Source organism: Vigna unguiculata, chromosome 10, assembly GCF_037176805.1.
Source record: "Vigna unguiculata cultivar grain cowpea cultivar isolate G323 ecotype 2 chromosome 10, ASM3717680v1, whole genome shotgun sequence".
Taxonomy (NCBI): domain Eukaryota; kingdom Viridiplantae; phylum Streptophyta; class Magnoliopsida; order Fabales; family Fabaceae; genus Vigna; species Vigna unguiculata.
Genome location: NC_140801.1, coordinates 47,029,539 through 47,046,319, shown reverse-complemented (window position 1 = coordinate 47,046,319; position 16,781 = coordinate 47,029,539). Strand labels below are relative to the sequence as shown.

General features: G+C 31.1%; 2 protein-coding genes across 2 annotated transcripts; both read right to left on the bottom strand.

The window, feature by feature from the left end:
- Positions 1–1,982: 1,982 nt before the first annotated feature.
- Positions 1,983–3,612, bottom strand: LOC114167244 (gibberellin 20-oxidase-like protein). The gene is made up of 2 exons (XM_028052267.2): positions 3,087–3,612; positions 1,983–2,943 (listed from the first exon to the last, which is right to left on the bottom strand). Exons 1-2 carry the CDS (start codon positions 3,440–3,442, stop codon positions 2,337–2,339), a joined length of 963 nt encoding a protein of 320 aa, XP_027908068.2. The 5' UTR covers positions 3,443–3,612; the 3' UTR covers positions 1,983–2,336.
- A 3,782-nt stretch (positions 3,613–7,394) lies between these two features.
- LOC114166995 (uncharacterized) lies at positions 7,395–16,383 on the bottom strand. The gene is made up of 5 exons (XM_028051882.2): positions 15,170–16,383; positions 14,315–14,373; positions 11,862–11,990; positions 10,700–10,835; positions 7,395–7,767 (listed from the first exon to the last, which is right to left on the bottom strand). The coding sequence occupies exons 1-5, from the start codon at positions 15,869–15,871 to the stop codon at positions 7,450–7,452; spliced, it is 1,344 nt and encodes a 447-aa protein (XP_027907683.1). The 5' UTR covers positions 15,872–16,383; the 3' UTR covers positions 7,395–7,449.
- Between the last annotated feature and the right edge of the window lie 398 nt (positions 16,384–16,781).

Sequence of the window (16,781 nt, the reverse complement as noted above, 5' to 3'; positions counted from 1 at the left end):
TTCATTATTACCGAGTCTAATTTATTTTACTTTGATTAGACTAACAATTTATTAATATATGATACATATTTTGAATGTTATAGTTTATACATATGTACATATATACCTTAATGATTAACTATATTTTGTTTTCAAGTCTCATCCTATTGATATTTTAGGATCCTTTTACTATAACCATATGATCTTATTCTATTTTTTCAACCACAAAAAATAATATACTTAATGATGACAGGACCAATCTTTTGGGAAGTACATTGATTAATCATAAACTCACATCTAAGATTTTTATGAATGATGAACGTATTGACTACTAATTACTGATGTATTTCATATAATTATTTTTTTATTTATAAACGTTGTTCACTAGTGTTTTAAAAATTTGTATTCAACTACATATGATCAAAAGATAAGTAAAATCTAACATTTTTTTATTAAATTCAGCAAAATCATAACAGTTCTTGGTTGAACTTGTTTGTTTGGAATTGCGTAATGTGACCAACTGCCAAAATAATGAATTAATCATTGTGATCACACTTGCCATCAAAATTAAAGAAAGAATTGTTGAAAAGAAGGAAATAAAATATTTTAGGTTTAATCATAATTAATATAGTGTGCTGGTGAAGAAAGAGAATGAGATTAGTATAAAAACACTATTATATGATGATGAATGAGTGTGTCGTGAAGCATGTGATATGGTTAATTAGCAGTTAATTACAATACAAATCAAGATTAATGCACTCTTAGTCTTATAAGCATTCCAAATGTATATATATATATATATATATATATATATATATATATATATATATATATATATATATATATATATATATATATATATCACAAAAGGAAAAGTTATTCAAGATGGTGCACTATGAACTTGGTAATCATTATAAAGACTTTACTTTTACATAATTAAGGTGATGTCATTAAAGAGAGTGAAAAATGTATATGTTTTGTTTTTTGTTATAGACACTTTTCTTATGTATAGTATTTTAAAAATAATTTATATATAAATTAATGTATAATGCTTATTTTATACAGTTTTTGAAATCACTTGTATGTAAGTTAACTTTAGTCTATAAAAATGTGTTTTTGATATTTGAAAGAAAAAAATTATGAATGAGTCACCATTATAAATTTATGAAAACACAATGTTATTACATTAATATAACTTTTTTAAAAAAATTTAAAGTTTAATTTGTATATATTAATTCACAACAATATATATATATATATATATATATATATATATATATATATATATATATATATATAGCTTAAAGTGATATTATTAATTATGAAAATACAGTGCTGTTACAGTAAAAGAAACTAAAATAATAAATTTTTAAATTTAGAGATTTATACCAAACTATGGAAAAAATTCGAAACTATTTTCGAATGTTTCTGGAATTAATGTAACAGTTAGATATATTTTTTTATGCCAAGATGATGGTTTATAATTACCTTATAAACCATTATTTTTGTTATATCCTTGAGTATTTATAATTAATACTATTACGTAAATTCATCTTTTTTTTTTTTAAAATCAGTTTGTCACGTCATTATGCTTTAACAATAATTTTTTTCACAACATTATGCTTTTATATTTGAATTATATAATTAACCTTTTTTATACTTAATATGCATATTCTATTATTATGTGAAATCATTTCTTTAATGATAGATTTTTTTTTCTTTCTAAATCTAAGTTTCACATGGATTGGTGCTTCTTTTCTTATAATTTGCTAAATATTACTTTTTAAACAAATATTTAATATGCATATTCTATTTTTCTTTTTTTTACTATACATTTTAGATAACTCAACCATAGTGTTTGAAATTTTAGTTCTCTCAACCATAGTTTTTGAGAAGGAACATGTGTAGACCCAATTTAGTTGGATAAAATGACAGTTTTTCAATGCATGCAAAGGAAGGGTTTTTATGAATAACAATGGTACACGTATTTGCTGGTTGACAAATATTATTGTTTGCTCAATAAATGCTATGTACAACCAGCCAAAGAACAGCAAGAACACAACAAAATTATTTGAAGACCAGCAAAGTTTTTCTGTCTATTTATTTTATATACCAAGAGCACCATCAATATTGGAACAAGTCACAGCAAGCACAAATTGCTCTATCTGATGAACTCATTTTCAACTTTTATAACCATTTTTACGAGTCCAGATTCATACCGGTTCTTTGGTGTTGTTTTCTGCTGAGTATCTAAAATACACTAATGTTGATATTTTAAAAATACATCAAAATAAGTGTCCATCAGTGTATTTTAAAGATACAGCAGAGAAATAACAAAGAAAATCCAAATTTTTACTTCACAGTTGAGACCTGATTCCTGCAAAATCCTTAACTGTATACCCCACCTTTTCAAATCTTCCTCTCTGATTGTTCTCTCTGAATTTCAAGTATTCTGAGCACACAAATGGATTATACACCCTTTTGTTTCCTTCTCCAATAACTTCATCTGGTGCCATCACAACCTTCTCATCCTCAAAGCACCAGAAGAAAGCCAATGAAAACCTGTTCAAAGGTTGCTTCAAAACAACTCTATGTTCAGAAGATCTTAGTTTATCATTGCTCCATGCTTGCATCATGTCTCCTATGTTCACCACTAGGGTCCCTTCAGAAGGGTTTATGTCTATCCACTTTCCTTCATGTGACTTCACCTGAAGCCCTCCTATTTCATCTTGGTACAAGATTGTGATGCAACTCATATCAGTGTGCATTCCAAGCCCCTCAACTTGATCCTCCTCCAATCTTTCTGGAGCAGAGTAGTTGTTTATCCTCAAGTAACCATGACACTTGTTGAATTCAGAATCATAGAAGAGGGTGTCAAACCCATCCTCCAAGCTCATCAACACAAGCTTCAGAATTTTCTCTGACAAATCAGCCATCTTACTGCAATACTCTTGCAGTGTCTCACTGTTTCAAAACAAATCGATAAGTTTTGCAGTGTCAGTCAGCATAGCTGAGATATCTATGTCAAAGTTCATAGTGATGCCTAACATGACCTTATTTGAAACACAAAAGAATGAAACATTAGCAATGTGATTGTTGTACATTACCTGAATCTGGAGTTGTGTTTGTCAAAGAGGATTTCTTCAGAGCTCTTAGCAGAAACATAGAAGTTTGGTCCATTGATTCTGAGGCTCTCAAAGAATGGAGAGGCAATGAAGTGAGGGGTGTAGGACTTTATAGAGGAGAAAGGACCAAGTTTAAGTTTTGCCTCAGAAGGGAGGCTGAAGAGGTATTTAGATAAATAATGGATCTGGCTGCAAAGATCTTTGGAGATCCCATGATTGATTATGTGGAAAAATCCCCAATCTTTGCAGGCTTTAGAGAGAGAGGTTAGAGAAGAAGGGTGTAATGGCTGAGAAATGTCTAAAATAGGAAGCTCAACAACATATTCAGACTTAGACATTATGGTATGCTGCCACCACCAAAGTCCTCAGAAATTTAATATATAGAAGTTTGGTCAGAACCTTTAAATCAGAAGACAGGTATAAGACAGAGTATAGATAAGACAAGTCCATTATTTTTATCCATCAAGTGGAGAAGTGCCAACAAAGATATAGAGCATAAAGCAAAACTAACTTCTTGGTGTTCTTCTTAGAGTCAAAAGGAATTAGGATATATAAGAGACAAAAAAAGTATGTGTACCGTCATCATCCAAAGTTTAATATTGTGATTTTATCTGATATCTGCCCAAATTTGAATTCTCTACTGTTTATCTGTTTATCTGTTATGTCTTCAAAATATTATATATACATTGATTTTGATTTTTAAAATATATTAAAAAGAGTTATAATAAACCAATATCGGTGTATATTTAATACTGGATAGAACAAAAAAACTCAACTCAGCAGAGAATCTGAACTGATTTTTACAGGAAGTACTTTAAAAGTCATAGTCATTATAAGATTCTAAATTGATAACAGTGTAATTTTTTTGTACTGTGGTTGTGGGAAGCTAATGATTGGCCAAAACTGAATGATAATATGCTAACAATGTGTCTATGAACTTGACCTGTTGAAAAGGCTATAAACAGAAGGCTACGAAGGTAGAATAAAGATATAACAATTCTGTCGTTAAAAGTGCATACACTTTTTCTCACCCTCTTGTGGAAATCCTTATTTCAAACAGTTAACAGAGATAAAGTTGGTATAATTCGGATATGTATGAGATAGAGAAAGTGATGAAGGAAAAAAACAAGAAAAGGGTAGCAGAGAGAGTGATGCAAGATGAAGATGTTGAAGAATGAAGATACTTTTTTTTTTTCATTTGTTTAGTTCCCACTTTTATAATATGCCTTCAGAGTCAAAAAGACAGGCTGTGAAGCAAGCATCTCAACCACAATTAGTTTGTATATTCCGTTATGCATGGAACTCTATTTCTTCTGTGAAAAGATTTGACTAAATACTTAGTCAAAATGTTCATCTAGATGCTTAAGAAAAAGAAAAAAGCCAAATATATCAACAAAGTACAAACCATACACACGCTTTTAGAGGCTCTGCATTTGTCAAAATTCAGATATGAATACAATACTCTGTTCACATGTGAAAAAAAAGATTGTCTTAAAATGTCTATGAAATGTGTACAGAGGGAGTTAATGTATCAGAATAGATATGCATGAGGTTTAGTGCATTGATTCCATGCTCATATTCTGAATATACATGAAAGGACGAACTCTCATAGAATTGTTGGAAATTTAAGTACGAGTCTAAGTTTTACATTGAGTAAACATGAAAAAGCTGAATACCACATAAATAAGATCGTCTTAAAGTGGTACATTTATTAGAAGTGGGCTTTCTGCCTAACTCAATCCCACAAAACCGAAATTAGTGGGTGGTCCGTTAGCGGCCTAATAGTTGGTGGAACACCATGTTCAAGAGATTTTGCTAGGATAGACTCTAACCTGACTTTGATACCATGTTAGAAGTGAGTTTTAAGCCTAACTCAACTCCACAAAACTGACTTGTAAGGTGAGGTTTGCATCTCACTTATATATTATGAATTGGCCTTATCTCTAGTCGATGTGAGACTTCCAACAAAATTACATTTGTGTTTTATTAGTATTGTATCCCACTAAAGATCCATAAAAAATGATGCATAAAGTCTGAAGTTTTGTATCTTTTTAAGGAATGGTATTATAGTATTATAGTTCATGTTTCAAGAGATGACTTTTTTGTTGTTGTTGATGTTTTAATGTGTTTCAAACTTGTGTATTGGAAAAATGGACACCAACATGTGTATTGTAACATTATAATAAGGAATGTGGTGTGTATGCACTTTTTTGAAGAATCATATATTATAGTTTGTCTGAAATATGTGAAGGTGGTTATTTTTTTCTTCTTTCTTTCTTTTGCTTTAAAATTGTAGATTATCCCAACCATGAAGATTGATGCATGAAGACATTCTATGACTTCCAAAACCAGAAAACAAGTAATGGAAGAAAGTGATTTCTAGGACTTGGAAGGATTGACTTGGGAAGAAAAATGGTTGTTGAATCATCATGGTATTCAAACAAGTTTTAAGATATAGAGAATCTTTGCACTAGATTTCAGTGGATTTAATATGATTGCATTTCATCATTCATATCCAAAAAGGTGCTTTTTGATTTGCACTTAGCACTAACGTGCTTTCTTGCTATTTGTATTTGTCACTTTTGGTTCCAATTTAATGCTTCCAGCAGCCCCTCGTGGATTAAACAACAAAGTGGGAAATCTTTGTGGTGGGAAAAAAGTACACAAAACTTTTGATGAAGATTTAATGTTATGCATACACCATTAATAGAGAATATTATAAGATGTTGTCATTTTCTTATTAAAAATGGTTAACGAAAATCTTTAGTTACTGGGTTTGATGAGAATAAAAAATTTAGTAATAGTAAATCAATGTTTAAGGATTGTTTGGGAAAACAACTTACATATTTTTTAAATATTTTTGATTATATAAAACTTGTGTTGTATGTGCTTAAAATATTAATATATTTGCGTTTGAATATACACGTTAACAAACATTTGCACAAATGTGAAGTATGTAGATGGAATGCTTCATAAACATCTAGCTTCATTAAAGGAAATGTGATAAAAAAATTTGAAATTAAAATATTAACTAAATGGTGAATATAATAGTTATTCAGATTTCAAGTTTATTGATATAACATCAGAGTCGATTAAAGCTCGATTTTATCGTTAAAGGACAAAACAAAGATAAAAGAAAGAAGATATATTTAAATTATTTTTTTAATTAACTTTCAATTGATACGAGATTATTGGACATACCACGACAATAGTATTTAATATTTTACAAAATAAAAAAAAATCATAAGTTTCCACATACTTGACTATATCTTTTATAACAATAATTTAAGTATCATAAATTTCAGAAAAAGTATGAAACATTTTAAGTTGTTTAAAAAAAAAATCAGTAAAAGAAATTTTTTTTTCACACACAAGAATCATTAACAATCATATATTTATTATGTTTGTAAAAATTATTGTACACATTTTCAATATTCATATATCACGTATCTATTATGTATCGTATTTTATTATTTTAAAAATAAACATATCGACGTATTAGATACGTATCATATCCGATACACGTATCATATCTGAACATCTTAGCTAACTATACTGTTCAGTGATCTGGAGTGGGCATCATTATGTATCAAAATAAAAGTAAATTTGTAGAGTTATCATTAAATAGTTGGTCACTTACTATTTGTCACCATTTATACCTATATCAACTATCAAATCAATTTATACTTATTGGTCTCTAAGGTGGATTTAGGTAAACAACTTAATTAAACACTTGTTTAATGAGTATTTAATTAAACTATTTATCTAAATCCATGCTTTGTTATTGATTAATATTTATTAAAAACCATAAAAAACAACAAAATCATCCATCTTAGTTAAGGAGTGTCACTCATAGTTTTTATTATATTTAGTTAGAGTGTGCCATGATAATTGTGTTGATTCACTCTATTCATTTTTGGAATAAAGTTATAGTTTATTTAGATAATTTTTTTTTAAATATCTAATAAATTCTCCAAATTTTTACTTTTTATTTCTAAACTGGCTGATGAAAAATTTATTTATTATTTTCTTATTAATTTTCTTTCTTAGAAAGACTTGTTGAAAATGTTTTTCAGATACCATTATTGAATAATCTTACATCCTCTTTTGTTAAGGAAAAGTAAAATGGAAAGGTGGAACCTTCGTACCTGTTAATCCAAAATTTAGAAAAGGTGTTCAAAAAGATTAATTTATAATGAAGGTTTTGTATTTCAAATTGACTAATCCAAAACTTAAAAAAAAAAGAGTATAAACTGCTATTATTGAGATTGAGGAAGAAATAGTCCAAAATGAAGCAAAGAAGAAACAAATAGTGCTTTATTAAGCTTAGATAGGGAGAAATATTTCATGGAGGTGTCTTTTTGAACACCATATGACCTGAATCATCCACATCAAACAAACGTCCAACAAATTCATTCCAACTTTGTGTTCTTTTCTTATGAAAGAAGGAGGAACCTTCACTTGATCTTCCAGAATCCTCTCCAACATCAATTTCATGAAATGTTCCATAGGATGAAGGAGAGTATGCTTGTGGAATATCCAAAGCAACTGCTCTCTGAAGGGCTGCATGGTACTCTTCACTGTGTTCTCGAGCTATGGATTCATGCCTCTCCATCCTCTGTTTTGCTGGAATCTCCATATGATCGTCTCTGTCTCGCATTAACTGATCACAGAAAATACCATATATCAAATAATAGAATATTTTTTCTTAAGTTCCTTCAGAAAGCTGAAAAATAAAAACAATTACATTCCAAAAACCCAGTTAGTGTACAAAGAGTTCAACTTACAAAAATCTACAGAAGACAGTCACCACCAGTATCTGTAGAAACACACTTAACACACTAACAAGAGGGAAAATGCTTACTAATGTCTACTAAGGTTGGGGAAAGATCGAGATGTGATAGATACTTCAGGAATGACTGCACTGAAACATTTACCATGTGGTTTTCTAAATTTTCTTAATCAATGGCTATTCGTCAATGGTATCATAAGAACATAAGTAGAAAATGTGACCAAGTGCTTGACAGTATCATAATATCTCTACTAGTGAAAGTAAACAATTACAAATATAACTAGCCGTGTTCTTGAAGTGTATGGAAACTATTTGATTAATGCAAAATTTATAAATAAAACCAAATTAAAGAGATGGGATTAAGTGTTTACATTGGTAATATTGAATATTCAATTTTATTAGACAGGATAAATTAAATAGATAAAATTATTAAAAGAGAGGAATAAATCATAGAAATAAAGTATTCCAATAAGACAATTAATCTTTTTTAATATTATATATATATATATATATATAATGTTTAAAATCAAAATAAAATTAGCTAGAATAAGAAAATAATAATAATAAAATTCAATTTATCTAAAAAAAGAAAGATATCTTCAATTTAATATAGTTTATCAAGATTAAAAATTTAAATTGGAAATCAAAGTCAAATTAAGCAATAGGGTTTATTAAAAGGAATAAAAAGTTATAGATTAAATTAGGACTTTTAACCTCATCCCACAATTCATACCAAGCTCAGGTAAAGTAGGAGGGTTGTGCTAGGCCCTAAAAAATTGATGTAAGGCTTGCTGAATACATGGATCACTCGTGACAAATTATGCGTTGATATACATGGCTTGAGTACAACGACCAATAAGATAGAGTGTCACTGCTTTGGCGCCTGAATGTAATATCAAAGCAAGGGCGACAATAATATTGAAATATGCATGATGCTCAACATCAACATTCATACATATATCAATATTATCTACCGCTCTTCTTCTTTAATACTACATTCAGGCCAATGCTCAGGAAGAAGAGGTTACATGTCTGCTTATCCTAACAAGTTTCTCAGGAACTGATGAATTCTTACTAATTATAATTCCAACCACATTATCCTAATTCCTAAAGAACCCGGTGCAAATGTAATTGGAATTTTAAGACCAATAGGTTTGGCTAATTTCAAATATAAGATTTTTTTCTAAATTCTTTCTGATAGATTAGCTTTGGTTGTAGGGAACCTCATCTCTCCCTAACAAAGAGGTCCGTTCCAGGAAGAGTATCACTGACTGCATAGGCACAGTTTCAGAGTCCATAAATTTATAGACAGGAAGTGCTCTTCTGGAAACATTGCTCTCAAGATTAATATTGGAAAAGCTTTTGACACCATTGATTGGAACATCTAAATAGTTGTTCTAAAAGCCTATGGTTACCATGACATTTTTTTGTAATTGGATTCTTTTACTTTTAAATTTTGCTAAATTATCTGTGCTGATCAATTCCAGGCTGAATGGTTTCTTTTCATGCTCTAGAGGGGTGTGTGTGTGTCCGGTGGTGGGATTTTAGGCTTCAAGAGCAGAGAGATCATGGGTTTTGGGAAAAATTTATACAAGAAAATTCAGTTTTTGAAGCTGAACTCCCGGATGTTATTCAGGCTATTGATATCACTATTCAAAAAGGTTGGAGAGCACTGCGGTTGGAGATGGATTCCTTGCTCACTGTGAAAGCTTTGTTGATAGTTTAGTTTCTAGGAAATTATGGAATAGATGGAATAATGTTTTGAATTCTATTAAATGGTATACAGTTTAGATTTTCACACACTTATAGGGACGGAAATAGGTGTGGGGATGGTTTAGTTGTTTATGGTCTTAGAACTTTAGCTTTTACTGGGTGGGATGGAGTACCTCCTATTGTCCCTTTTTTTCGTAGATTTGGTCTCCCACATTAGATATTTTCTTAGTGGGTTTTGGTTTGATTTCCCATTTTTGTATTTTTTTTAATTGTACTAAGAATACTGCACATGATTGTTACATGTTATTGTGCTAACTTGGTTTGGATTGCAGCCTGTAAGGTGATGCAATAACATTCAATCCTTTGATTAAAGAAAATATATCTATAACTGGATTGGGTAAATAAGTTAGTCCAACTGTCCAAGAGTGAGCAATTAAGTTTGATATGCAGAATATTGGTACTTTCACAAGTCTTTAGAGGTGGTGGACATCATGATACATCATGTGGGGTTATGGGAAAAGTTAACAAATAAAAAACTATGGAATTTAAACTCTGGTGAAAAGGGAAAGTATAGGAAAGAAGAAAGTGAAGATTATTGCACACAAAAATTAAGAGAGTATATGTAAGAAAGACCTGGGATAATATTTTATCTTTAAAAGTAACGGTAGGAGCAGAAATTAAAAATGGGCCAGTTCGGTTAAATATAAAATAAGTTTTTCAAAATATGAATTTTTTAAAAAATCACTAATTTAAGAAGAAAATATTTGCTTCTCCAAAAAAAAAAAAACTACTGTTTAAAAAATTAGATTAGACAAACACAAAAAAAAGAAGCAGAAATCTGCTTATTTTATTAAAAAAAACTTTTTAAATAAAAAATCACAAACAAACTCACCCAATATCATGAGTGCTTAAGCAGTACAAGTAGGACTGGAATCACCTTTTAAGAAAAAGTTGCACTGCTATAATGAATCATTGAATATAAGCCAGGTTTTGGAATATCATTAAAGCACAAATTGCAGAGAAGTAGTTACTTTATATATACTGTTTTGGTAGACAACTCTGTTATTATTGAATAAATCTTATTGCTTACACTGAGTGCCCGTCGGGATTCTCTCTCTATCCAAATGATGGCATGGTCAGAAGTTGCATTGCAAGAAAGAACTAAATGCTCAAACCTCCCATCAACAGGTACTGCTGTCCTAACAACAGGTGGAAATCTTCCCAACCTGCAACCAGAAGAGACTATAATCCTAATTATTACTGCATATAGATAACATTCTGCTCTTCTAATTTGATCACTTTATCCTTTAAGCATACATAAAAGTAGATTAAAAGAACCTTTCAAACGTAAATGCAGATATGAAACCATGGGTCATACTTCGGAAGACTCAAATGTCAAACTCAATAAATCCTATTCCAGAAACATTAGATAATAGCATAAGCGGGCACACTCACATGTGCACACAGAAAAACTGTTGAATCTTGAGTACTGACAGGACATTTACAATATTCTATTGAAAATTTATCTACCGTTGAAAATTATAAAGTGCAACTTTCTTTGTCTTACACACATGCACAACCTTACACAAAGTTGCAAGATTTTTATGTTCAACTCTCTAGGAATGAGAAAAAATCAAAGGGAAAGTAGGATGAGAAAAGGTTTAATGCATAAAGGCCTGCTTCTCAACTAAATCAGAGGGAATACATGCATTTAGGGTTTAGGGTGAACAATTTGCACAAAAGTCACATGGTTAATAGGTGAACAAAATAAAAATAAGGTAAATTTGCTTGCAGCTGTGTAAAATCTTTCAGGGAAAACCCCATGCATATGGACTGTTAACTGAATGCCTTATTACCTATTAGGTAATAATAAGGCATTCAATTATGCAGATATAGTCTGTTTAGTTTTTATTTTACTATATATAAACTCTTGTATCTTTCTTAAAGAATAATACAGAAGAATGTTATTCAGTTTTTCTTTTTTCCAATTACAATATGCATCGATAGAATTTAAAGGATAAAACCAATTACCTTGACTACAATCACTATAGTCCTCCAAAATTAGTTCACTCACTACTGTGTTGGATAATGTTCAAAATGAAGAGTATTGGATACATTTTTATTAAATGCATGATTGCATAGCGACTATAGTAAGGCCAGTGAGAAGTCTTCCTTTAATTAGAGGGAGCTCAATAAGATGCCACAGCTATGAGATAAATAAAAAAGTAAAATTTGAGAGTATCATACTTTACCTAAATGGTTTTCGCTCCACAATGTGATAGAGCCGACCAGGTGCATATAGACGCCTTGGATCTCTGAGCTTCTTCTCCTCCAATGTGCAGGTATCCTTTAAGCACATTATACACAACAAACAGGGCCAACTGCCAATAAAGGATAACAACCACTGTAACCCGTTTTAACAGCAAGAGCTTCATTGTACTAATCCAATGCATATGCATGAAAATTTGAAAAACTTATCCTATTTTAACATATTAAAAGCCTGATAGGCTTCTAAGCTGTGTTTTAATCAATTAAAACTATCAGGTTCTGAAATCTTTATATCTCCCTCATTTGAAAATCAAATTACACGAAATCAGTTGCATTCTTTCTGAAAACACTTTGTCTACTGAGACAGACTGAGACTTGAGTAATACAATTCTTCTTGGAGACATCTTGCTTGAATTTGGTGATAAAGACCTTGGCAAAGAAGAACATTTAAGTAATCACCTGACTTTGTAGTTTTTCTTCTGTGCTTAAACTTTTTTAGGTGATATTGAATTGTTTTTCTGGTAAGGGTGCGAACTTGGATAGGGTTTCCATGTTGTTCTTGTGATAGGGTGTCACAAGAGGATGAACTATAAAGTCTTGTAGAGTTCAAGACAATAGTTCTTGGGGTTTCTTTCTTGTTTTTAGAGTGCTCGCAAAACTAGAAAGTTTAGAGGATAAGTTTGGCTGGAGTGGCTGAACAATTGGATGTAGCTATGATTATCGTGTGAATAAGTATAAATCTTGTTTTTCTTTTCTCTCTCTATCTTCTATACTTGATAATTGTAAATTTTCTTGTTCTTTTGCAATCAATCATCTTTATACATTAATTATTGTCTGCTGCTTTCTTGTTCAATAAATTTGATAAAGCATTTGATCTTTCTCTTCAAAAATTGGTGATAGTTCAATCCACATACCCCTCTTGATCTCAGTCCTATAATTCTAACAAACTCGGCCCCATTTGAGGTTGGGGCATAGTCAGCTTGTCCTCAACTAGAATGTTGTTCACTCACTCAATGCATACTCAACTCCACCTCGATTTTATGGCAGATGTCTAGTCGGTTTCCTTAAGACAGATATTGATCGGGATCATTTTTCAGATGACATTGCCAAAGTTATTTTTTCACCAATGTAAGCTAATGTTATTTCTTAGATGATGTTAACTAGTATTTTCTTGGTCCACATTGGCAGTGCGTTTTGACAAGTGTCAAACAATTTTTTTCACTAATGTTATGATGCGATCTAGAGGAGGTCAATATAATTGAGTATTCTTTGTAATTTTTATTATGTTTTTTAATTAGGCTTAATTGTCACAATGGAAGACTAAAAACCACAAGAGAAGGTAAACCATCATTTTCTCATGGTAGGAAATAATGACACATATAGTGGAATTAAAGACAACACTAGTTGGAGTTAATTGCTAATGAACAATAAAGACTACTTAGTGGAAATTAAGGTGGAATTTAGCAGACCTTATTATTATTGTCAAGAGTGACACATAATTTAGCCTATAAAAACGTGTTGTAATGCAATGGGAGATGTATCAATTTTGAAAGAAAATTAAGTTTCTTTTTGAGAACTTTATGGAGTTATGATTAATAAAAACCCAAGTATTGATCTTATAAAAGTAATTTGCAGCAATCAAATTTGCAGAAATCAACCCTAAGACTTATCACTCCCCTTCTTATCTTTCTTGAATGGGACGTCAATATTCATCCCAAACTAAATACCAAAATGGTCCCTCCATTCATTTTCTCATCACATTAATTGGTGTTATTTTCTGTGGATGTCATAGTTGTTTATCAACATCTCATAGTTGACATTAACCAGGAAGATTATCTTCTTGCCAATCTAAGTTAAAGTTTTTCAATTGATGGGGTACTTTTTGTTGACATTGTTAGGATTACTTTTCCAATGACACAAGACAAATTTAGTTCTCAGTCAACATTGGTCAGCATTTTCTCGGCCAATGTTGGCGAGACTGTTTTTCAATTGATGTCAACTAGTTTTGTTTAGTTGAATTTTTTGGTATTATTAGTTAATGGATGTCAACAAGAGTTGTTTTCTAATCAATGACACTAGTGTTATTTATTGCCCAAAATCGGTCAGAATTTTTTCTTATGTTGATTGAGGAAACTTTTGCATTATGCTTAAGTAGTACCATTTTCAATCAATAGCAATCAAAAAGATGGTCAACAAATAACTTCAACCAACAAGAACAAAAAGATAACTTTGACCAATGTCACATTTGTGACCAACATTGATAAAAGAACATTTGAATAAAATTTTGTATTTGGTGATAATTAAAATACTCTAATCAAATAAAATTAAAATTAAACAAATGAAGAATGTATTTTAATTTCCTTGAACTTGTGGAATTCTCTATCCTAACACAATGTAAGGAGGAAGGGGAAGGAGGAAAATATGAAGATTTTTTTACCATAAAAGTGATTTGAAGACATCTTCCAAAGCAGCAGTTGTACGAGGTAAAAAATCATCCTGGTTTGTCAAAGTAAAGCATAGAAAATTAGTGCACAGAACTGATAAATTGATAAATAAGAATAATAATGGAATAAATATCCCTGTCGCAAAAACAATTATTATATTAATTCTGTGGAGCACACATTCATCTAATTGTTGAAATTTCTCAAAGCATTCTTTCATCAATCACTATATTTTTTCTGGATGCACATCAATTTTCTTTTTTCTTTTTCTCAAACAAATTCTGCTTAACAAATTGTATGAGTATTCATTCTTAAATTTCAACAGTGCAAATCGTTACTGCTTTAATCATTCTAAATCAGCATATCACATTGACAGAGTATGTTCATCCTAACAAGGAATACAAGCTCATCAATTATCTAGGATATAGTTATACAAATATATCTTCCAAACATGAAATAAATTCGCAACACGAATTCAGGAAAATCATTTACTAATTGTTAGACATGCAAATATAGATGTATTATAAAATCCATCAACACTTAACACCAGAAAGAAATCCAAGTAGACCCTTATGTTATTACATCACTAAGAGAAGCATGTTTACTTCCACCACACTTAACACACTTAAGAGTTGTCAAATCATCTTGTTTTTTCAGTAGATCCTCCCTTTAATAATGTGTACAAAAAAGAATTCAGAGGCTTCACTCACAACCTAAATGAAACGGCAGATTTCATGCATATGATATCTTGATAAAGATTAACAAACAATTTTGTACTTTTAAACAAGACTACAAGAAGTAAATCAGTCAAGTTGTTGTACTAAGTTCATATCAAAAGGAGACTGTACAACCTGGAGTACAACAGAATTGATCACATCTGCATATCTTACAGCCAAGTTGAGAGACATACACCGAGGAGAAGCTATTGCAAAGCATCTGATCTTATTTCTCGGTATACCCAATTTGTCTCGATTATGAACTGCTAGCATTGTCAACAATGCCACCACCCCAGCCCCTAGAGAATGCCCTGTAAATATTAACATATAAGTTGGATTTTCTGCCACTAGCTTCCTAAGAACCTCATATTCTGCATCAAAAACCCATCCAGCTGCCTTCAATAACCCATTATGAACATAACCACCATGAAATTCAGCTTGTCCGAGCTTATTATCAAGCAAAACAACATAATCACTTTCCTTTGCTAAATTGAGTCCACTGACAGCTAGTATGATTTCAGCATGATCATGATCAAGGTATATCATGTATGGTGTAACACGGCCTTGGTTATCGCCGTAGTCCTTCCGCAAGATAACCCAATCAGGATTAATGCCATAACCTCCTTCGGGAGCCCATTGAGGGTTACGAACATCATCTTCGTAGACGGCTAAGATTAGCCGACAGATCCGAGGAACAGGCTCAAATTCTTGTGCAGTAGCCAGCCCCCAATTTTCACTCTCATAGCCTGCACTGTACAGACATTTTTTCCATGCCCAACGAGCACAGGCCAGACAATAAACACACTCAAGGACAGGAAGCCCACACAAAAATGACATCAATGCCTATGTTTTATGCATGTCTACAAAAACTTACACAGCAAAATACTAATTCGTACGCCTAAAAAATATGAAAGTTCACATAAATGACATCAATGGCAAAACAATAGTGCTCACAATCAAAATAAACAAGAAACTAAAACCTATGCCACTAGGGTTTGATCAGACAGTGATCAACAGAATCAACTCTATGTATCATCCCTAAAATGAATACTGAAAGCTTGAGTGAGACTATCACTATGCCTTCATAGATGAACAAAGATGGAAGCTACGGACAAATCTAAGTTAAATTGAAGATGCACATGAATAAACTAAAAATGTGAACTTCATGTTGAATTAGAGTTCATAAACCGTTTTCAAGTATACCCAGTTTGGGATAGTTGGGAAAATCCAACAAATTCAGATTGAGTTTACACAAAGCGTAAACTGAAGAATTGTTTTCGGAGGAAAAATAAAGCATTCGATGGATTTGGTTGGAGTGGAAATTGAAGCAGTGAATGAAGATTAGAGAAACAGATGAAAGGAAACACAGCGAAAGAAAAAGGAAAGAGCGAAAGGATTTAGGTGAGAGTGAGAGTAAGACAAACATACCTGCCACATAGTCAAAACGTTGAAGGGTGGATTTTGAGAATATGCTCACTCGAATCATTCTTTTTCTCATTCTTAAGAAATTTAAGAATGTGTTACGGTGATGAAATTAAGTTAAATTTAACTTCATTGGAGTTGAAAAATAAACCATATATTATAATTTGGAAATTAATTTAAATTTGGGATGAATTTTATTTTTAATAACAAATATCAAACGTATTAACCTAACGTCTAATAGAAACTGAAAAATAATTAGAGTATTCTAACTATTCAGTAGTCATAAAATTTAAGTGATAAAAATAGTATACTTCAGTATGATTTC

Excerpts from the sequence above, each read along its gene's own strand:
- LOC114167244 (XM_028052267.2), bottom strand. The coding sequence starts at position 3,442 with ATGTCTAAGTCTGAATATGTTGTTGAGCTTCCTATTTTAGACATTTCT. Across the intron at positions 2,944-3,086 it reads AAACACAACTCCAGATTCAG|TGAGACACTGCAAGAGTATT; the intron begins GTAATGTACAAC and ends GTTTTGAAACAG.
- LOC114166995 (XM_028051882.2), bottom strand. The coding sequence starts at position 15,871 with ATGTCATTTTTGTGTGGGCTTCCTGTCCTTGAGTGTGTTTATTGTCTG. Across the intron at positions 11,991-14,314 it reads GTCTTCAAATCACTTTTATG|TTGGCCCTGTTTGTTGTGTA; the intron begins GTAAAAAAATCT and ends CTTTATTGGCAG. Across the intron at positions 10,836-11,861 it reads GTGGAGCGAAAACCATTTAG|GTTGGGAAGATTTCCACCTG; the intron begins GTAAAGTATGAT and ends TTCTGGTTGCAG.